Source organism: Colossoma macropomum, unplaced genomic scaffold, assembly GCF_904425465.1.
Source record: "Colossoma macropomum unplaced genomic scaffold, Colossoma_macropomum, whole genome shotgun sequence".
Classification (NCBI taxonomy): Eukaryota; Metazoa; Chordata; class Actinopteri; order Characiformes; family Serrasalmidae; genus Colossoma; species Colossoma macropomum.
In genome coordinates this window covers 32416779-32439927 of record NW_023494806.1, presented here as the reverse complement: position 1 = coordinate 32439927, position 23149 = coordinate 32416779, and the positions used below count along the sequence as shown (strand labels likewise).

The 23149-nt window shown below is 40.0% G+C and overlaps 2 protein-coding genes across 3 annotated transcripts; one reads left to right on the top strand and one right to left on the bottom strand.

Moving 5' to 3' along the window:
* The first annotated feature begins 433 nt into the window (after positions 1–433).
* Positions 434–9809, top strand: fam219ab (family with sequence similarity 219 member Ab). Of its 2 annotated transcripts, none has more exons than XM_036599072.1 (6): positions 434–643; positions 3833–3932; positions 4828–4930; positions 6441–6521; positions 6603–6657; positions 8730–9809. In XM_036599072.1, the coding sequence occupies exons 1-6, from the start codon at positions 587–589 to the stop codon at positions 8886–8888; spliced, it is 555 nt and encodes a 184-aa protein (XP_036454965.1). In that variant the 5' UTR covers positions 434–586; the 3' UTR covers positions 8889–9809. The 2 variants fall into 2 exon arrangements, with proteins under 2 accessions (XP_036454965.1, XP_036454963.1); XM_036599070.1 differs by having other exon boundaries at positions 6603–6678.
* A 3525-nt stretch (positions 9810–13334) lies between these two features.
* Positions 13335–18915, bottom strand: klf9 (Kruppel-like factor 9). The gene is made up of 2 exons (XM_036598359.1): positions 18287–18915; positions 13335–17158 (listed from the first exon to the last, which is right to left on the bottom strand). The coding sequence occupies exons 1-2, from the start codon at positions 18564–18566 to the stop codon at positions 16887–16889; spliced, it is 552 nt and encodes a 183-aa protein (XP_036454252.1). The 5' UTR covers positions 18567–18915; the 3' UTR covers positions 13335–16886.
* Positions 18916–23149: the final 4234 nt, after the last annotated feature.

Below are 23149 nucleotides of genomic sequence, written 5' to 3'. Positions count from 1 at the left end.
GAACCATTTTCATTTCCATTTCACTAAGCAAAGAACCATTTTTGAGTGTTCACTGTCTTTACCAAAGAACCCTTGAAGAACCACCTTTTTTAAGAGTGGGACAGATGGAACTGGGAACTGGTGATGGTTTACACCAGTGGTCCCCAGCCCTGCGTCCTGGAGGTCTGCCTTCTTGCAGGCCTAATCGACCACCACCTCACCCATCTAATTACTGCCTTCAGAAGTCTGAATATTCGCTGAACAAGGCGTTAGTTTCATGTTGGAGGCAGATCTCCAGGAGGGAGGATGGTGATCACCACTGTGCACCATCTGAGTCTGGGTGGAGCCCACGCCCTCCACCCCTGAACTAGGGGGCAGATCGCCCCCCCTCCCCACACGGATCTCCGCCGGAAGTGGGCGGATCACCGCTGCCTCTCCAACCGGACCGCTGGGATGAAGGAGAGCCGGGGACGGTCTCGGGGCTGACGAGGAATCCAACACAAATAACCCAACAGCACCGAGACTCAGAGCTTCCCAAAGCGCGATCGGTCGCTCCGCAGCGGGCAGGGAAACGGAACAGGCTTCGGAAACCCAGCACGGCCTCAAGATGATGGAAGAAATCGATCGATTTCAAGTCCCGACCGAGGCAGAGATGCAGGCCCTGGTAGGCAGCAGTCTAGAACCCGTGCGGGCGAACGGATTCTTTGGTGTCTTGTCTGTGATTGGTAGACCGTGTTAACCTGCCTATTGTGCGGTTTCTGTATCCGCTGTATATACAAATTAGCCGGCTTTGTTCGTTTGTACCGTCACGTCCGAACTCTCCGTTCCACCTTAAACGGTGCAGCACTTCCATTCTGCTGCACCGTTTAAGGTGGACCGGAGAATTCGAAGCCAACTTCAACCTCGTCATCGCGATCTGGCACTAATCGCAGGGGGGCGATTAATGGTTGGTGGCCTCTGTTATCACTGCGTCTGAGGTTTTCACGCTATTTGTTATGAACGTTTTGTCTCCTGGTCGTTGATGTCCAGGCCAGGATGGCAGTGCATCGCTGTCTGCAGCGTCCCTAGCTGGGTGTATGATCGATGAGGGCTCAGTGGAGGCCTGTTGTGTCGCCTTGTAATGCTTCATCAGACCTTCTGTACTCAAAAATATCACATTTAGGCCCCCAAATTCATCTCCATTGCATGTTCATCATCCATCCCACTACAGATGCAGTACAGTAGACCTAACCCCTGTGACATTTCGGTACACATGCAGGACATTTTCAAACATATCTGGATAAACACAGAATCAGTTTCATTTCAAATGGTTGGGTAATGTTAACACACATTGAGGATCATTTGTAGAGTGTGGGTGGTCTTTCTTCCCCAATCCAAGGCCAGGTTTGTCAGTCATTTGCAGGGAATTGGTGCAAAATAAGCATATGTTGTGTTTTGGATGCTGGTGACCAACTAAACCAGCACCAGACCAGCACAAACCAGAAAAAAACCTTGCTATCCCAGGTGGTTGCTAAGGTGTTGCTGAGCTACTCTCTTAAAAAGATGGCCCTTCAAGGGTTCTTTTGTAATGGGAATGGTTCTGTGTTTAGAACGAAAGACTTCTATATAGGACCATTTCATGCTTAAATGGTTCTTTGCATGAGCAATATGTTATATATGGTTCTATATATAATCTTTTTGAAAGTGGTTCTATGTAAAACCAAAAAGGATTCTGCTATTGTTACAATGTCAAGCTTTTAACAATAGAAGAACCCTTTTTGGTGCTGTTTCACCATGCAAAGAACAATTTAAGCCACATTGTTCTGTAAAGACCACATGGTTCTAAATAGAGCCACTCCCTTTACTAAAGAACATTTGAAGAAGCATCTTTTTAAGAGTGTAACAATGGCTGAGCAACACCTTAGGATACACCTGGGATAGCAAGGTTTTTCTGGTTTAGTCTGCCGCTGGTTAAGTTGGTCAGCAGCATCCATGTATGGTAACCAAGGTGGTTGCTCACTTCCTGAGATGACTATGAAGAGTAAGTTGGCTTTTTTTCCAGCAGGGATCATTAATGACAGTTAAGGTAAAGGTAACATGATGCTGTTATATCACTGAGCACAATCTGCCATGTCATGGTTATGGCATGGTTATGTCAGTGGTGTGCTGCAGGGTTCAAGTAAAGTGTTTCCCAACTTTGCACTTTCTGAATCAAAATGGATAGATGTTTTGGTGTCATTGTTTTCCAATAATGCAAAACCAAACCAGCAAAGGAGACTTATTTTCCTTTTCTTTGTATTTTTTTTACCTAGTTTTCCCCCACAGTTCAGTCATCAACCTTAGCTAGATCTCCCCCTATGACACAATGCTGCTGAGCTGGGAGGGTGTAGGCTAGCATGTTCTTCCTCCTAGCACGGTTGCACTTTGGAGGAGCTATTAAAGCTATTAAACCTTTTGAAAATCTTAAAAAGTCTAACTGTGGTCAGCAACCAAGTTTTTAGAGCCAGGAGAGGATTCAGTCAAAATATGTTAATCGATGTTTATTTGATCAGTATTGGTAATACTGAGACATTTATTTATGGTAACATTTATGATGTTAGTAAAAGCAATATTTTTGTCATGTGTTATTACCAAATAATTATCATTCAAATTAACTAAGAGGGTGAAGTTTTTGAATGAACTTTAAGTTGGCTTGACAAAGCCATTGCTGTGCCAGGTGGTCGCTAAGGTGTGGCTCGGCCATTGCTGTGGTATCCCGGGTGGTTGCTCATTTCCTGCGATAACCTAAGGTAACGAAGAACAGTAATTCGGCTTTATCAAGCCAACTTAATCATATTGCTGAGTTATAATTACTGGAGAGTCATTATACATCATTGATCAGGTGAATATGCTTGGAGGAGAACGCTAACTGCTAATTCTGTTATGCCAGCTAACAGACTAGCCTTGTGCTGAGTGATGGGGAGAGGGAAGACCAACTTCTGTACCCAGAGAGAGACTGTGCCCTGGTAAATTGGGCCTAGTGACGCCCCTGTTAAATAAAAATCTTTGTATTCATCATGTGTTGTGAAAAAAGTCTTGTAGTATCATGATATTTTTGCCACCCCACCTCTACCTTAGCTCCTCCTTCATGTTCACCATTCTCTGGCGTGCTGTTTGTTAGCATTAAGCTATTTCTTCTTTTCCCTTATTAATCTTTGCTCTCAAGAACAAACATGCTGTAGCCTGTACAGTCTGATTGATTTTTGCTTGATTATTTGATGTGATTGGCTAACTGGCTTATCCACTTCAATTTAATATAAAAATGACATCCAATTGGATGCCTAACCCCAATGTTAAAGGTGACTTTTGAACCCTTATCGATCATGTAATTCATTTGAACATAAAAAAATGTAATTTCCACATTTTTAATGTTTCTTTTAAAACATTTAGCCTTACATACAGTACTGTATAAAATGCACCTAAGCACATTTTTAAAGCCATTTATATTGGCAATAATTGTTCTTGTGCTTGTAAAAACTACAGAATAAATGCCCCCAGCTATCATGTTATATTCCATCACCAGCACACTTGATTTAACATAATCAAGTATTGATTAGCCAAACCAGGTATTGGCAGTAAATAACTGCAAATAATACAGGGCTCCTATGAGGAGAGGTTAAACAAACACATTGACATACACAAAATATTAGTTGTATCTATAGTAATATAGTGTTTTTTCTGAACATATAAACGCTTACTGACCACATAAACAGCTTTTTAAATATAATTGCCTCAGGAGCCTAAAAATCAGAGAAGCAACAGATTGATTTCTGATTGCTTGTTTCGCGGACTGGTTGACTGATTGGCCTTTGATTCTTTTGTCCTCTCTCTGCAGGACCCGGCTTCGTCCACTGCCTCTGAGGCTGACTCGGACACAAGAGAGAGCGAGCCGGCCACCCTCAACTACAAACCCTCGCCACTGCAGAGGAAAATAGGTAGATCTTGCTTGATTCCTCCATTACATGCTGCATTCATGACTGAGCTAGAACTGGGAAGTCTCTAACTTTTGAGTAGGAAAACTTACAATTCATATTCAGAACTTTGGAAGAACTCCACCTTCCCTGACATTAATTTTCACATTCACATTGATTTATCAGTCTACTCAGGCTTTAGCAGAGCTCAGTAACACTGAGGTTAATAACTGATCATCACATTGATTGATCAGTCTACTCAGGCTTTAGTGGCGCTCAGTAACACTGAGGTTAATAACTGATCATCACATTGATTGATCAGTCTACTCAGGCTTTAGTGGCGCTCAGTAACACTGAGGTTAATAACTGATCATCACATTGATTTATCAGTCTACTCAGGCTTTAGCAGAGCTCAGTTGTTCAAACTTTTGCATATGACTGTTTATCACATAAACGGTAAAGCAAAGGACATTCATAGCACTGTTATATTGGACTGTTACTGTAAAATATTTTTTAAATGTTCCAAAAATCAATGCTTACTTCCACACTTTTAACCTGTAATGTTTATACACCAGTATATTGATTTAGAATTAAGAAAAGCGTCAGCAAGTTTTAATGGGTAGGTGGAAATGGCCTAGCCATGCTATCTTTAGGTGCCTCATTGGATGTGGGGGTGTAGAGGGGCTTCAGATGAATAGTTTAAGCTGCACCACAGCTGCAGTGAGCCATCCCAGGATTAGCTCTAAATTTACAAAGAACATGGTAAACTTGAGGATTGTTTAGTTCCTACAGGTGTTTCAATAAAAGTGCTTAAAGGGGCCTTGAGGGTTGTGTCGATTCCTGATGGGGAGCTTTAAATGGTAAAATTTGAGTTTTGAATTGTGGCTTTCGGCTGATTGATCTTTGTGTTGTTGTTCAGAGAAACAGCGAGAGATGGCCAGGAAGGGTTCGCTGAAGAACGGCACGGCCGGGAGTCCTGTCAATCAGCAGCCCAAGAAAAACAATGTTATGGCCAGAACAAGGTGAGCTATATTTTCTTTTGCTGTAATATCTGGAATAGGGTTAGACACATTTAGATGTAAACACCATATGTAAGTCAAAACAGAATGAAAATTCTCCTCTTCTGAATTCAAACATAAATGGGTTATTCCACGTGTCAGGTTGTCATGGATTACCAAAACAATATTCAAGCAAAATGCAATATACAGTACAAGTACTCCAATATACAATTCAAACAATTATTTCAAGACAATGCTGCAAATAGGTTTTTAGTTACAGCCCTGTTTCCAAAAAAAGTTATGTAATATGTGTAAAGTTATGTAAAATGTGCAGTACAGAATTACCAGACTGAATTGAACTATTAACTTGGTATTAATAAAACACTAAGGATATAAAATATAATTTTACTTTAATTTCATGTTAATAATGTATTATTACAGGTTTATTTATTGAAAGGTACACATAAAGTTGTTCATCTTTGACATTTAATTTAGTTTTCAAAATTGTGCTTTTAGATTCCCACATTACGAATTATTACTTTTTTGAACAGCATGCACTAAAAATCCATTTTGAACCCATAATTTCTCAAGCAGAACTAATTTCTTTCCTGAATAAGAACAGTTAAATCTCATTAATACATACAATAAAGTTTAAAGTTTTAAATACATGGATAATGTAAACAAATCTTGACATTTTCAAAACTTTAAAGGACTTTCCTGCGTAGAAAAAGATGGCCTGCAAGACAGGATACTTGGGTGCTACAGCAAGAAAACCTGTACAAAGTGTTTTCCAAAACTTCAAAGAGTGAAAGAATATATTACCTTCAAAAAAGATACAGATTTCCAGGAATGTTAAAAATGTGGAAATCTCATTGTATATGTTCATGAGATGTAACAGTATTTATTCTAAAAAATAGATAAGGAAGTTGGTTTAGTAGCTAGAAATCACAGGATGAAAAAGACCTGAAATTTATTTTGTTGAAATGTATAATTGACAGTTTTAATAGAAACAGAGAAATGCTGCAATAAATTAAAATTTTGCAAAAATAATTTTGATAAATGACTGAAATTTCTAAATTTCACAAATGAAGGATTTCACATTATCACAGAAAATACAGTTGTCAGTAGATAGACTAGTTTTTGGAATTTATGAACTTAAAAGCAGTTGATTTCAAATAAAATGTCATTCTTGGTGTTGTATTTACACTCAGCTTACATTCAGGTGACAAACTTGCTTAGACAAACTTCATAACTAAAAAGGTAATTGGAGCACAACTGTGAAATTTTGCATGGTCTCACGAATTGAATAGATGTTTTTATCTGAATTTATTGGTAATCCATGAAGTACCTGCAATGCCTTGGGTGAGGAGTGAAATGACCCAGATTTTAAAATAAACTACAAATGAGAAATATCAGATTACACAATGCTTTTTACAGTGGTGATAACTGCGACTTGTAACAGTGCAGAAGAAATGTTTGCTGTCGTGTGAATTGTCTGTTCTCTCTTATTCTCTCTCGCTCTCTTTCTCTCCAGGCTGGTTGTTCCCAACAAAGGCTATTCTTCTTTAGACCAGAGCCCAGATGAGAAACCATTAGTAGCTCTAGACACAGACAGGTACACTACAGTCATTTATTCATTTGTAGGTCAGTTTTTCTGCAGACGTCCAAGTTGACCCTCTATACGTTTGTTTCCCAGTGATGATGACTTTGACGTGTCCAGATACTCTTCGTCGGGATACTCCTCGGCTGAGGTGAGGTCACTAAGGGAACAGGTACCTATGATACACTGAGTAACCAAATCCACACTGTCTAGTTCTGTGTTTTCCCTCACAAAATGCCTTGTTTTCCACCCTGTTGTTCCATTACAAACTACAAACAATCCCCTTTTCCACTTAAACATTCCACGTCACTCACAAAATGATCTTCTTTGTCCTAAAGAAAATAGACCATTTCCTCCTTAGACAGTACCATCTTCCACAAAACACGCTGTTTTTTCTTCACAAAGGCAAGTTTTGTGAACTATCCAACTTTATCTAAAATCACATTACTACTATTTCCAAAATTTTGTCTTATTTTCACCTCATCACACATCTGTAGCACTCCCTGTGTTATCGCAGTATTTACAGTGAATGTAATGATTGAAAATAATAAATAATTTGTTTCATTTGTTGAATACGACAAACCCAATTCCAAAAAAGTTGGGACAGTTTGTGAAATGATATAAAAACAAAGCAGTGGTTAGTACATTCGGTTTGACATGTCCGAAATTGAAAACACAATATTTGATGTTTTAATTTATTATAAAGAACCTATTTTTTGTAAATACATACTCATTCCAAATATGATGCCTGCAACATGTTCCAAAATAGTTGGGACAGGAGCATGTTTACAACTGTGTTACATCACCTTTCCTTTTAACAATATGCTGGACCGTGCGTCAGTCCATTTCAGATGAGCTCCAACCCAGAGAAGTTGGTGGCGTTTCTGGATGTTGCTGACATTTTACATCACATCTTTTAAAATGTTTTCTGAACATTTAACAACAATACTTGTCTTACATTTTTGAAACGTGTTGCAAGCATTAATTTCAGAATGAGTGTGTATTAACAAAACACAATGAATTTGACAAAGTAAAACATTAGTTGTCTTTGTATTGTATTTTGTTTAACTACAGGTCAAATGAACTTACAAATCACTGCTTTCTGTTTTTATTTACGTTTCACTTACTGTCCCAATTTTTTGGAAATACTATCATTGCAACCCTAGTAACTGTTGGTAACTAAATAGTTGATGCTATTTGAAGTCTGCCTTTTAATTCTATGTACATACACTCAAAGGATTATGGATATGTCATATTTCTGAGTCATTCCACAAAAAGTGTGCCATTTGATGTCATGTATAAGAGACAAAATCTGCTACTAAGTGTTTTTAAAGCTTAAATATAGTAATATAGCAGTATAGTAATTCATTGAAAGTGTAACCCTGATTACAAAGAGCATGGTAGACTGTTTAGCCAAAAATATTCCACCCCATCACATTCCTTTCTGTCACAATTTCGACATAATGGCATTGTAATAAGTAATTGAAACCATGGAGGATATAAAACTGTTTCTTGAAATATGAAAATATTTAAAATGTGCATGTCCACTTGGCACTGATACCGTGGAATAACACATTTTTATAAAATGTGTCTTTTTAAGTAAAAAGCTAAATACATTAGATGGCCAAAAGTATGTGGACACTGGTCCTAATTATTAAGATCATGTGTGTCAGCGACACACATTGCTAATAGGTGGATAAAATCAAGCATGTAGCCATATAATTCAGCTCATATAGCCTTCAGCTATAAGGCAGTTCTCGAAATTTCATCCTTGCTAGATCTGCCCCACTCAACTGTAAGTAATATTATTGTGAAATAGAAGTGGAATAACAACAGCTCTAAGCTGCCTCTGAAAGCAACATCAGTGCAAGAACTGTGTATCAGGAGCTGCATGAAAGAGGTTTAAATGGCCAAGCAGCTGCACACAAGCCTAAGATCACTATGCGCAATGCCTGGTGTTGGCTGGAGTGGTGTGAAGCACAAGCCAGGCCTCACAAATCTTGTGAAAAGCCTTCCTGGAAGACTGAAGGCTATCATAGCTGCAAAGGAGGGCCAACTCCATATCAGTGCCCATGGATTTGGAGTGGGATATCTAACAAACTCAGATAGGTGTCCACATACTTTTGGCCATATAGTGTAAGTTAGCATGACCTGGCCAGCTCATCTTTCCACTTAAAGTATGAAAAGGCATTTAGCAGTGTGGCCCTCCACTCACGTCCACAGCAAATAAACCAGGACCTGAACATCCAGCTGCTGAAGGACGGCTACAGACTGGACGAAATCCCCGACGACGAAGACCTGGACCTCATCCCGCCCAAATCCGTCAACCCCACCTGCATGTGCTGCCAAGCCACGTCTTCTACTGCCTGTCAGATCCAGTAAAACATCTCTCTATCAGTCTATCTCTCTCTCCTGACCCTCATCCCCTTATAAAAAAAAGATTAATATCAATATTACAGCACGAAATGTACAGTTAATGTTATGAACATGGTGTAATATAGACACATACATGCACATACACCCGCACACATATACATACATACACACACAATAATGATAATTAATGTTAAGACTATTATTGGTAGCGCCCTCCTATGGTAGGGAGCTCTGTATGCTAGCCAGCTAGGAGCGCTTATGTACTCGCGTCTCCTAGTGGATGTTGTGTAATATTGTACAAGTGGAGGTAGATCAGTAAAAAAAAAAATGTCGATTTCCAGTTTATTGAACTGTGCATAAAACACTTGGTGGCGCTACCGCAGACTGGAGTAGGCTTATCCACTGTAGTGACTGCTTCCATGCTGTATTTACTGCATTTACTTTATCATTCTATGTCTTTTGTCTTTGTTTTTTATTATTTTTCTAAATGGACAGCTGTACTGTATGTGCTTGAGGACGTTGCCAAGGCATCATGTGATTTTTGTAGCATTTTTAGGATGTTGTTATGCTAGTTGCTCATTTGCGGCGCTAAAAGCAGCATCGTAACACCGCACTTTGTTTTTGTTTACCACTTCTGTTTACTTTTTATTCACAGAATTGTCAAAGACATTTATTTATTTATTACATATCATGAGTTGTCAATGGTTTGGAGAGGAGTATGTCATTGAAAAAGAACAGTATATCAAACTAGCTACAAACTAGCTAGCTACTCAAACATAGTAACCATTTAGCAGCATAAACATTACTTATTTCACCAATGGCAAACCGTGATTATCACAACTAGGTCTTCAGTTTGGGCCATCAATGTCAAAACTTTGTCAAAAAAATGGGAAAACATTTTTACGCTAATGCTAATTTGTGCTAGCTTATTGCTAACATTCTAAGAGTATGTTAGCAATAAGCTAATGCTGATGCACATGAACATGAGCAATTTCTGGCTGTTCTAGATTAAACATGAACATTTGAAGCTTGTAAAATACATCCCATGTTTCATTTGAAGCTCGTAACAGACACTAACGTACATTTTACCTTGTATCAGTTCCACAGCAACTCTTCTAACTTCTAACACTGAAATTTGGTCAGACTGATGCTCATTTTCACAATCAATAATGTATCTAGAACCTCCAGAAGGCAGAGAATGACATTTTAACTCATGAAATTGGTCACAGTCACTATAAATAAAAAAAATTGGTTGATTCCACAGTTGCTTCATAATGTTTGTAGTCAGCCTAATGTGTTAGGCCTTCAGTTCAGCTCCTGAAGGTCTAACCAATGGGAGCGCTTGCTTGATAAAATGGAGACAGAAAATCCTGATTTTTAAATCTAGATTTTAACCCTTTAGTATCCAACCAAACTTAACAATGAAGTAAAGAGTATTACTACAGTACTTGGTGATTACTACAGTACTCTATATTGAAATTAAATAAAAATTAACTATAAATTGATTTTTGTCATATTACTTCACATTGCAGTTGCAGTATGCCTTGCAATCTTTTGGCCTGCACTGTTTTACCTAAATCATCTACTTATGAGTCATATACCAATCTAGATCTGTGATTGGTCACAGCACGCAGTCATTGTGATTGGTGAAATAAGCTTATTTGCATTTTGAGATATCAGTACTGCAAAGGCTGATATCATGATAGGCCTAGCACCACTGACTGCTTCTGAAAATGAGCTTCTAGCATTGTCACAAAAATTTAATATAAACCCACATTGCTGTCTCTGTGTTCCCTTCACAGTCGTCCTTAAAACCAAGAGTGACCCCCTATTGTGTTTTCACCAAAGAATGGTCACCAGAGTCCCTCCCTGCATGCATATCCTGACTGAAATCCTCACTATTTGCATTACAACAAAGAATAGCTTCGGTGATATTAATAATTCACTGATAAAACATTTGTCCTCAATATTATGACCCATAATAAAGTCTAAAGAGTTTGATGGGATGTTCATATTGTGGCATTAACTTTAAAATGACCTCTAATTATTCCACGCGTTGCTTTAATTTCCACTATATCACACATTAGCTTATGTTTATTGCTTGTCCTGTAAGAGTTTGGTTAGTTAGCCTAACCATGATTAGTTGCAATCAATAAAAGTGAAGGAAAACAAACTCTAAATGATGAAACATTTGTATTATCACTAAAATAAAACGTAATCAAAGTGTATCGCCATGTCAATTTAAAAATAATGATACTATTAAATTTTCATTGTGGTCCATAAGCTCTGATGTACTGTATACATTTTCTTTCTTTTTTATTCAGTTTTTTTTTGTTATTTTGCCTAAAACCGTATACGAGAACCAACAAATAAATGCTACTGTCAGTATATCTTAGAATAATTTTGCTACTCAGTTCTCATTATGGTCCATAAGCTCTCAAATACAGTCAAAAGTTTGAACACCCCCAGTCAAATTACATGCTTTGTTGGTTTTCTAAGTGAAAATAAGTCAGCGCATCCTGTATGTAGAAAACACATATTTTATGCAGTTTTAGTGCAAAATTTTTGTGCACAAATTCTATTTATTTGCTGAATTTAACAAATAAGAAGTGATGAAAAAAGCTATGACATCACTCAAAGTCAACAAACCGTGACTTGACCGAGGTGCCAAGACTTTTGCACATGACTGTATGTACACATTTTTCATTGCACAAACTGATTTTTTTGACTTTTTAATTCTATTTTTACTATTTTGCAAAACTCACATACGCAAAGCGACAAAAACTACTGACGGTTTATAGTTAGTTCCCATTAAAGCCCATAAGCTGCTTTTTTTTCATTGTACTATATATTTTAAATTACCGTCATTATTACTTTTATTGATATTTTAACTTTTACCACATTGTTTACTTTAAGCTTTTTGAAGTCAGTTGAATACTTTTTATTTTAATTTATTATCTATTTATTTATTGCATAAGTTTTCTGAGCCATAACTTGCATAACCCGACACAAGACGCAGCAAATAAAAGATGTTGCCAGCACACATTTTGGAGTAATTTTGTTATTCAGTTTTAGTTGTGGTCCATAGGCTCTAATGCACAAAATGTGTTTTTTTATGAATTTTAATAATTTTTGTTACATTTTATTACTGTTAATGTTATTTTGCATTAGTCATAATTCACATATGTAACTAAATACAGTAGAACTTGTGACATTAGTGACATTAAAAGCACTGTTATTTAATGAACTCCCACAGTGTTAAACAGGGAAAATTGACCTCAGTAGGTTTATAACTGGTGGTTTTTACTGTGTTTTCATTTTAAACTGCATTATCTGTGCTAATCCTCAGTTTTCATATTTAAGCTGTTCACATTGTGCTTGTTCTGTCCTCTGTTTGCCTTAAACAGTCCATCACAGCATTATTTTTTATGTTCATTTTTATCTGCCAAGATCCCTGTTATATTTGTTTCATGCAAGCTGTAAAATGGACACAATTCTTTGTTACTGATAGTTTTTTTTTTTTACAGTTACATTACTGATGGTGAAAATATCCATTTACATATTAACTATGTTATTACTCTTCCCAGTTGTGTATGGAACCAATAAAACATGAAGCAGAAATATGCCACATGATTCCATGTTGATAATATGCAGTGTTTATTACTGAGAAAAGTGAAGTGACAATTTAATAATAATGATTAAGTTGGCTTGAAATAGCCACTTTACCGTTCTTTGTTGTATTTTGTCATAGTTTTTGAGTAAGAACCATAAAACTTTGCAGGATTGTAGAGGAACATATTTTAATTTTTTCTGCCTCAAAGGATGTTTTTTTTTACACATTACATACAGATGCACATAGCACACATATTAGTAACCACCTAGAATACCATAGCAATGCCCTAGCAACACTTTAGCAATCACCTGGGATACCATAGCAATGCCCTAGCAACATCTTAGCATCTGGGACACTATAGCGTGCCCTAGCTACACCTTAGCAACCACCTGGGATAGCATAGTGACAGCCTTATCACACCTTAGCAACCACCAACATAACAATGGCCTAGCAACATAATAGCAACCACCTGGGATACCATAGCAATGCCCTAGCAACAACATAGCAACTATGTGGGATAACATAGCAATGGCCTAGCTACACCTTAGCAACCACCAACATAGCAATGGTCTAGCAACACCATAGCAACCACCTGGGATACCATAGCGACAGCTTTATCACACCTTGGCAACCACCAACATAGCAATGGCCTAGCAACACCTTAGGAACCACCTGGGATTTCATTGCAGCACTTTAACAACCACCTAGGAATCCATAGCAACAGTTTTGTCAAGCCAAGTTCATTCACAAACTTTCCTCTTCCAGTTGATATTTTTGTTTTTTTGTTTTTTTAAGAAAAAGAAACTACAAAGAGTAATAAAAGTGACAGACACAATTGGTTTTATTTATTTTTTTATTTTAATTCATCCTGACCTGAACAAACTGAATGGTCATGGAAAAGGACAGACGACTGTTGCACTCTTGAAAAATAATACATTGAAATTAATATGAAACATTTAAATTATTGTCATATGTACAAATGCGGTTATTCCGAACCTACATAGCAGTTATGCAAACACAGTCTGTAGCTGCTGCACTGAGTACAATCTCAAAAAACTTCGCAAGAACAGGATTTGTTTGTCACGCAAAACATCACTGAGTGGTTTGATCGTTGCATTCTACATTCATAACATGAAGGAAGTTTATGGAAGAGGCACAGGCTGGGAAACGATGTACAATGGCAGTGTTTCTGACGTCATCACGTGTTTTCACGTTTGAAATCAAGGTGAAAGAGAACGACCTGAAAATCCTCCATGTTTGGAAAAGTGCATTTGAGTTGCAAAGCTAAAGACAGAACAGTATACTGAGCAGATAAGACCATTTTTGGATGAGTGACTTCTGTGGTTCCTCAGTGGTTCTTTGTTGGATTTACAGTTCTAGAAAAGAATCTTAATTGGTATGGAACCTAGAGGTTCTAAAAAGGTTCTTCACATTCGCACCCCTCACTTAAAGATGTTACTTTCAAGCAGTGGTCCTCAGGGCCCCACAGGTGGGCCACAATTTTGCTTGAGTAAAAATGTGGAGGGGGCTCTAAAGACCACTCCAATGAAAGGCTCCTTAGGGAACCAAAAGGGGTCTTCAAATCTGGATCCTGAATCTAGATTCCAGTCTCCATTTTGTAGTCACTGGTAGGTACGACACTAGATGGCCAGACGTCCAGTTAAAGAGGCACTCCAACCAAAATTTAAAAATGTAACCATGGCTTCATCTGTTGTAAACATGCCTGTCCAGCTCTTACAGCCGTCCAGCAATATTCTGTGAGAGTGTCTGGTTTAAAAACTAGGAAACCTCCCTTCTGATGATGTAACTTGAAGGTGGGAGGAAAAACTACAAGCATGCTGGGGTGGATACTTGGTGGGCAGGCTGTTTTTCCCCGCTAGCTGGCCATCACATCTACTTATTAGTCTATACATCAGTGGCTACGCTAGCACTCAGGATTTCCTTATTGTTGTAGGGAGTCCCAGTTGTTTTATGATGTATTTGCTTGATGCATGCTGGGAAATGTAGTGAGATGAATGAATTAATGGTTGAAAAGACGAAAGGAATACAAAATAATTGTGAATTCTGTCAAAACAGTGAGGCTGATGGATGCAATACTGCACTCCACAACACAACAACAAATATTGTGTTAAGTTCTAATTTTAGACTGGAATTCCGCCAGTGATTACAAAATCCAGGACTGGAAATGGGATTTGAAGACCTCTGGTGTATGGCGCTGCTCCAAAGAACCCTTTATATAATGTATTCCATGAAGATACCCTCTTTCTACCAATATACAATTATAATATTTATATTTGTGCTGTTTAGTGGCTGCTTGTATCCCCAAAATCGATGTCACAGCATTGAATATTTCAAGTAAACCAAACTTGTGTCATTTTGAGCTCCTTGCTAACATACATTCACTGAAACTGTAGAAATACAAGGCTACACAGCATGCATCCCTCTCAGACTTAACCCTAAAAATTAATAAACCAAACATATATTAATAGTTACTAAGCCTGTACAGCAAAATTGCCATCATTAAATTGAATTAAACTGAATTTAACACTGAGAAATACATTTGTAGGCATTTTACCGTATATTATTATCTATGTTAGTAAAACACAAAACTACAAAAACAAATAAAATACCATATAAAATGCTGTCTACAAAATAAAAGCCCTCCACCATAGATTCCCTTTGTGGAAGCTAACACTAAAGGTGCCACTAGGGGGCGACCTAGTAATGCGGTACAGCGATAGCACTGTGTTTTCAAGGCCAGCTGACAGGTGTCAGCACAGTTTCACTTCTGATTGCAAACATGTTCTTTGTTATAAAAAAGGAGGTGGGTGTTTGTACATAAATAAAAACATTATTTTACAGCCATTGGTTATAAAGCATTAAAAGATAAAAACAATATGCATCAACATCATCGCATAATTCACACCTGTACCTGCTTAGCTTTAGGCTACGGCTAAAAACGTCCATTATAAAATGATATTTGCTGTGATTGAGACGTCAAGTGAAGCCCAGTCAATGCAGTGAACGGCCAGATTCGTGTCATTTTGACACCGAAGGCAGCCGCTGCCCGTTAGGTAGTCTCTATTTGTTAGCAAACTTTAGCTATTTTACGCTAATCACAGGGAATCTCAGAGATAGCCCAGATTATGGTGTTCCTATAAAAGTCCCATGTCCATTTTACTGACTTACAGACCACTCAAGGTCGTTCTGTTAAGGTCCCTGATTCTCTTAAATGGGAATTCCACCAACATTTCTGCGTAATTCAGTCTTTGAGACGTAAACAAAGTCTTTCTGAGTGGTTTGATTTAAAATGCTAACCAACTCGGGTTTGTTTACAGTGGTGGTGATGGGAACCAGGGGTCACAACACATTTAATGCAAATACAGCCACTTATTTACTCTCCAAAACCAACTACATGTGTCGTCTAAGCTTCTATATGTAATGCTGATGGCAAAATAGCAGTAAACCTGAAAAATAAGGTCTTTTTGGGGACTATTTTACCTTAAAACGCCACGTATCCTTCCATCTTCAATGGATTTCAGGCCAAAATCTTACCTCAAACTCAAAACAATGTCTGAGAGATGTTGTGTTTAACTTTCTGTGAAGGAGCTTTTATAGGCGCTGTTTGACATCTGCTTCCTATCACCTCCACTGTGAACGTTAGAATGGTACATTTCACATCAAGCCACTCTTAATGGCTGATGGCATCTTAAACACTTAATTACGCAGAACATTTGGAACATCATTGGAGTCCCGATTAAAGGAAAACTCAAAATGTTTTAAAAATGATGTTATATAGCCGCCCAAAGGCTCCCACTTTGATATTAGCTGCACTCAAGTGTTCGTATACTACCACAAGTCTAGCAATGTGGCCTCCTCAGGTTGGCTGGTAACTATTGAAAGCTTATTTGAATGTATTTCCCTATAGTTTAGTTTAGCATAAAATGGTCATTGGCCAAAAATGACCCTATTTAGCTTGTGTTCCACGTAGATTGTAGTCTATGGGAGTTCATAGCATTTCACTAAAAAACATCATTTTTTGAACACTTTAAAAAGATAAACGTTTTTTTTGCGATTTTCCTTTAAACAGCAAGAAACCATCCCCACTATTAGCATCGCCACAACTACCACTGGATCATTATAGCTGACGTTCAAGTAACCATATTTACATGTCTGTGCTGCTCGTGTAGCTGATTATATGTGCAAGAGAGTTTCTTTCTGCTGTGTTGAAGTCTGAGCGAGATGGCTGGCTCGCCAGCTCAGACTAGCGGCAGTCGGCGTCGGCGCCACTGTACGTTGAAGACCCTGTGACATACACGTCATACACACTTAGTGTTCTGCGAGGAGGATGATTTGGAGATCAGACGGTGTGGGTGAAGTTTCGGCGCCGCTCAAACGCCCTCGGCGTCCCCGGAGCCGGAGGACGAGGTGGAGGTGGACGAGTGCCGTCTCCTCCCGTGCGGGTTGCGCAGCATGGCGGGGTGGAAGCCGTCGTGCCGGCGGGCGTGTTTGCTCAGGTGGTCGCTCCTCATGAAGCACTTGGTGCAGAGCGGGCAGGCGAAGCGCTTCTCGCCCGTGTGCGTGCGGAAGTGACGCGTCAGCTCGTCCGAGCGAGAGAACTTCTTGGCGCAGTCGGGCCAGGTGCACTGGAAAGGCCTCTCGCCTGAAACCAGAACCAGCCGCGAAGAAAGGAGGGTTAGAGAAACGTCATGCATCGTTATATATATACACACACGTTTATGTGATGGTCAGGTGTCCACATACTTTTGGCCATTATAAAATACTTGCGTGTAAAAGTATTTAACTACATATTAATGGCCATAGTGTCCAGCAAGGTCATATAGGTGTGATGGTCAGGTGTCTATATATTTATATATATATATATATATATATATATATATATATAATATATATATATATACACACATATACACACGCAAGTATTTTATAATGGCCAAAAGTATGTGGACATCTGACCATCACACCTATATGACCTTGCTGGACACCATGGCCCTATGTAGTTGCCCACCCCCCTGCATACTTGTATATTTATATAGTGGACCTGTAGGGCTCATTATAGGCCCATTATAAGCTCATATGATCTTATAGTGGACCTATAAGCTCAAAACCAATAAGTACACCAATGAATCGCCCATAAATCACTGCGCTACTGGGCTGGCTTTGCTCCAGAGTAACCAGGCAGAGCACGTGCTGCGTGTTTACAGCACGAGGTGGAGGAAGCGCGCGCACGCCTGACGTACAAAACCTGGCGCGCTCGCGCTCTGTGGAGAGGGGCGGGGCGGGGGGTACAGAGTGTACCGGCTACAGAAACACAGCCATGACAGCGCAGAGTGCGGCGGGGTGCCAAAACATAATCACAGGGTATCAACAGCGATCGGACATTAAACTCGGACATTAGACAAGACGATCCGATGAGTCCAGCGACGCGTCTAGTTTTTACGAGGCTGCTGTTCGAATTTTCCCGTTCCACCTTAAAACTGCTGCACCATTTAAGGTGGAACGGGTGAGTTCGGGTAGGAAGTTACTGCAATTAGCTGTTCTGCCAAACAGTGCGGCGCACGTGTTGTTGTTTTCTTGCTCTTACTTTTGATGACTAACCGTTCCTCCCTCGCGCTCCGCCTTCGCGGTTACACCCCCCCTCCCCGCCACCCCTGCCCACCCTCCTTTTCACAGCACGAGCACCGATTCCTGTAAAAGACTCGAACACTCTCACGCGCGCGCACACGCACTTTTTGAACTGCCCCCCCTCACCCCCCACTCTCTCACTCACCTGTATGCACGCGCAGGTGTGCCTTCAGGTGGGAGGACTTGCCGTAGACTTTCCCGCAGCCCGCCTGCGGGCAGCGGTGCCGCTTTTCAGCGGGAGCGCGAGCCTGGCTCCGGCGCGAGCCCGAGTGGAGCACGCGCTTGGGCTCCGCCGTGCCCGCGCCGCACCGGTTGAGCTCCAGCAGGATCCGCGCAACCATCAGCAGCGTGCGGCTCTCCTGGCTCTCCTTGGCCGCGTCCTCCTCGCCGCCGCCGGACACCAGACACGTGGCGAGCTCCGTCATCGCTCCCGAGCGCAGTCCTGTGTTCCGTAAAGACGCGCAGACAAACAGCAGCGCTCCGAGTTCTCTCCGCTGCTCAGACGAAGACGGCCGAGAAAAGCCGAAAACGCGGTGCCGAGTTCGGTTCTGTTCGTGACGGGGCCGAGTTAGCGTACCCGGGCTCGGCCTGACTCGGTTCAGGGGTCGGTCTCTCGGTTTAGGGCAGAGGTCCCGAAGTCGTGCCGCCGCGCGCCGCCTCGCCTCATAACTGCGTCAACTTTCTGGCCACTGCCGTTTCTCTCCTGAAAGAGGCACTTTCGCGGAATCCCGGGGTGTCGTCATCACCACCCCGCGCTCTGATTGGTCGGCGCCGTCGTTTCCACCACGCTTCGAACGAGCTACCAGGAATTACCAAGGAAGCAGCAGACTGACTGCGCAGCGAGCCAATCGCGTTCGCTGAGGGGGGGAGGGGGCGTGGCCTGTCTGCTACATGTGCTCCGCTGTTGGAAAAGCTGAGGGCGCGTCTCGTTACTGCTCTTCACTCCCCCTCAAAACGAGTGTCCCTACGTCCAAACAGCACTGCATACTACACTCATTCGCGCCAGTATTACTACACTCTAAAGGAACGTGGTTCTTCATGGGTTCTTTAGTAAAGGGAAGGTTCTGTTTAGAACCATGAGTCATTTATAGAACCATTTAATGCTTAAATGGTTCTTTGCATCCTGTAATGGTTCTTCAGATTGATAGAGAATGTGTTGTGTATGGTTCTATATAGAACCTTTTTGAAAATGGTTCTATATAGCACCAAAAAGTGTTCTTCTGTTGTTACAAGCCTGATGTCACTACCATAGCTGAACCCTTTTCAGTGCTACATAGAACCATTTTCAACAAGGTGTTTATAGAACCATATACATTCCATTCTCCATGGTTCTTCAAGGGTTCTTTAGTCAAGGAAATGCTTGCAACCCATTCTCCATCAATCTGAAGAACCAGCCTGTTCTATATAGGACCTTTTTGAAAATGGTTCTGCTATTGGTACGATGTCAAGCCTACAACCATTACAACCATTTTTGGTGTTATACATGTACTATATAGAACCTCATACAACCCATTCTCCATCAATCTGAAGAACAAGATTGTTCTATATAGAACCTTCTTGCAAATGGTTCCATATAGCACCAAAAGGGTTCTGCTATTGGTTCCAATGTCACCTTGTAACAATACTAGAACCCCTTTTGTGCTATACAGAACCATTTTCCACAAAGTTCTATATAGAACCATATACAGCACATTCTCCATCAATCGGACAAACCATTTCACCTTGCAAAGAACCATTTAAGCATGCAATAGTTCTCAACTCATGGTTCTAAATAGAACCATTCCCTTTACTAAAGAATCCTTGAAGAACCATCTTTTTTTCTGTTCTTCTGGCTGACTGAGCTTGGCATTGGGCCGCACAGTGACCTCCACACCAACGTTGTGTCCCAAACGGTTTCTTTAAAACAGAGCATTTCAAACTAAACCGCTCTGAATGACTTTGTTTACATCTTAATGACTTAATTATGCTGAAATTTGGAATCTGGTGGAATTTCCCTTTAAGACAGTAAGATAGATTCCCCTGAGAGGAAATGGTGAGGGCAAGTGAACGAGGGTGTGTTTAAACTGGGCTGAAATGGAACAGGTTTGTAGCTGCCCTCATTCACCCGTGATTGATATCCTTGCCACATGTCATACTCAGGGAGGAAAAGGCCTGGAAAAGAAGGAAAGAAGGAAATTCACACTGGAACGGCTTTATAACAACGCTTTATGACATATTTATACAGCCTACAGTCTAAAACTGAAACGTTATAGACTACTACTGCCACACTACTACTGCGTCCTATTAAAGGGCCCATATCCTACATTCACCTTGTTTGTTTACCACTGACAGTGCTTGGTTTTATGTACCAAAAACACCATTTTCCAGCCTTTGGTTCTCCCTTAAAACCAAACACTGTTTTAGTTACCGTCTCTTTAAGACTTATATATGCAAATGAGCTATGTTCTGATTGGCTAAGCCTCATACAGAAAGCAGTCCAGGTTGAAACACTCCTTATAACTTTGGTGTGAATAGGCAACTTCAAAAGCTGGATAGGCAGATATATGTAAATTAGGCATTTTTGTGACATCACAAAATGTTTCAAAACTTTAAAGGGCCCATATCCTACATTTATCTTGTTTGTTTACTTCTTACTATACTTGGCTTTATGTACCAAAAACACCATTTTCCAGCCTTTGTTTCTCCCTTAAAACCAAACACTGTTTTAGTTACCGTCCCTTTAAGACTTATATATGCAAATGAGCTATGTTCTGATTGGCTAAGCCTCATACAGAAAGCAGTCCAGGCTAAAACACTCCTTATAACTTTGGTGTGAATATGCGGGGCTAAATTGCTAAAGGCCTTTTAGGCAGATATATGACATTAGGTGTCTTTGTGACATCACAAAATGTTTCAAAACTTTAAAGGGCCTATATACTGCATTTCTCTTGCATTGTATTTCTCCCCTAAAGTCCAATTATAGAAGCTTATAATAGTTTGTGTGGTTTTGTGTATCAAAAACAGTCATCATCCATTTTTACGTGGCAATCCAGGCTGAAACACTCCTTATAACATCAGTGTGAATGGGCGGGGCTAAACAGCTGCAGCCTGAGTAGGCCTTTAGGGCTGTTTTTGCAGCCTATTTTGCATATATGGACTACATGGACTGAACTTTAACAGTGTTTACATACTACACTGAAGCCTTTTACTTAAAAAAAAAAGAAAACGAGTTTTTCCGTGAAGTGGGCCTTAAAAGAAGAAGAAAAATACGAGGAAAATGTAGGGTATTGGCCCTTTAACACAGTTTGCCTCCAGCCTCCACATGAATGGGCTCGGCCGGAGAAGGAGCGAGGCAGGGAGGGAGAAGCCGACCAATAGGAGCGAGGGGATGGTGAACGTGGCCAATGGGAGCGAGCGTAGCGTGAGCTCGGCCAATCAGAGCGAGGGAAATATGACTCTTTTCGGAGTAATCCGCGGACACGAGTTCAGTTCAGCCTAGGACACGATTCTGGGAAAGAATTATTTACATCGAAGACAGGAGTTCATACACGGGGCGGCTCAAATGGAGGCGAATGGAAACAGATTTTTTACAGCTTATTAATAATAATAATCATCTTACACGAAATAAAAGTTAATATGAGTAACATTACAGTCAATACAGGGCTTCACTCTCATGAAATAGTTCTGTTTTCCAGTGTTGAATTTCGAACTCTCCGTTCCACCTTAAATGGTGCAGCAGTTCCATTCCGGCGCCTCAACTGCTGCACCATTTAAGGTGGAACGGAGAGTTCGAAATTCAACACTAGAGAAGCTGGCGAATTTGGAAACCAACCTCAGTCCCGCTGTTTAAAGCGTCAGACTTGCATCTTAATCGTTGTAAACAATGATTCTCTGTGCTCGTGTTGCGTGACTAACATACACACTCAACTTATGGAGCAACGGGGTCACCGAGTTTCATGTTTACCATGAAAGAAGAAGCGAGCAAGTCGGTCTGTTGATGAGAAACTAGACAAACAGCCACATTTACTCGGTGTAACATGTGCTTGCTGGGCCTGTGAGGAAAAGGGGTCTGTGTTTCCCCCCTGGTGTCACATTTTAGTCTTTAAAACGGGGCTAGTTTGGCTTCTACACCCACCTTTGAGCCCCCTCTGTTTATTTTAGGCCCTATCTGTATCTACAGCACCGCTGATAGATGCTAACCGTCCTCCACTCTCAGTACCCGAGGAGATTTTGGGGTCATTCGTCGACGTTACACACTTTTTAGGCTCCTCTGCTAACACGTCTGAAACATGGCCTCAGTTTCGGCGCGGTAACCGGGAGGCTCAGGTCTGGGTTTGTTTTGAACAGACATAATCAAGATAGGTCGGGGTCACGTTGTTGTTTTCACTGCGTGTCTGTTTTTATGGAACAGAATGTTCTCCTCTTTCTGCTCAGCTCTAATGAGAACTTGAGCGCCATCTGGCGTTTGTTCCTCCCCCCCCACCGGCAAGTCCCGCCTCCTGCGCCGCGACTGGTGTTCTACTCGCTACCGGCCCGCCAGTCGCCACCAAGTATTCGAATTATTGGCCAATCCAAACACAGGAAGGGAGAAAAAAAAAAAAGAATAAATAACAGCATAAAAAAATTATAAATTATTTATTTATTTGTTTATTTTTAGCTTCTATCATTACTTAAAAATGTTACCCATGAATTCTATTGTATAAACAAATGTATAAAAAATTCTGATTGAAAATATGTAAGTATTTAATTGTACATTATTTATATTCAGTTGTAATTATATAATTAAAATATAAAATAACATAACTTAATAATTATATATAAAAATATAAAATATGAATTATTTATTATATTTTTTTATCTTAATAAAAATTAAACACATAAGTAAATAATAAAAAATATTTTAAAAATATAAAACTAAAAATAAAATTAAGTATACTATGTAAAAGATATTATGTAAAATATTATTATCGATATATAGGTATTTATTTAATTTTATATTATGAAATTTTACCTAATTATAGACAAACCA

Excerpts from the sequence above, each read along its gene's own strand:
- fam219ab (XM_036599070.1), top strand. The coding sequence starts at position 587 with ATGATGGAAGAAATCGATCGATTTCAAGTCCCGACCGAGGCAGAGATG. Across the intron at positions 3,933-4,827 it reads GCCACTGCAGAGGAAAATAG|AGAAACAGCGAGAGATGGCC; the intron begins GTAGATCTTGCT and ends GTTGTTGTTCAG. Across the intron at positions 4,931-6,440 it reads AATGTTATGGCCAGAACAAG|GCTGGTTGTTCCCAACAAAG; the intron begins GTGAGCTATATT and ends CTTTCTCTCCAG.
- klf9 (XM_036598359.1), bottom strand. The coding sequence starts at position 18,566 with ATGACGGAGCTCGCCACGTGTCTGGTGTCCGGCGGCGGCGAGGAGGAC. Across the intron at positions 17,159-18,286 it reads ACACCTGCGCGTGCATACAG|GCGAGAGGCCTTTCCAGTGC; the intron begins GTGAGTGAGAGA and ends TTCTGGTTTCAG.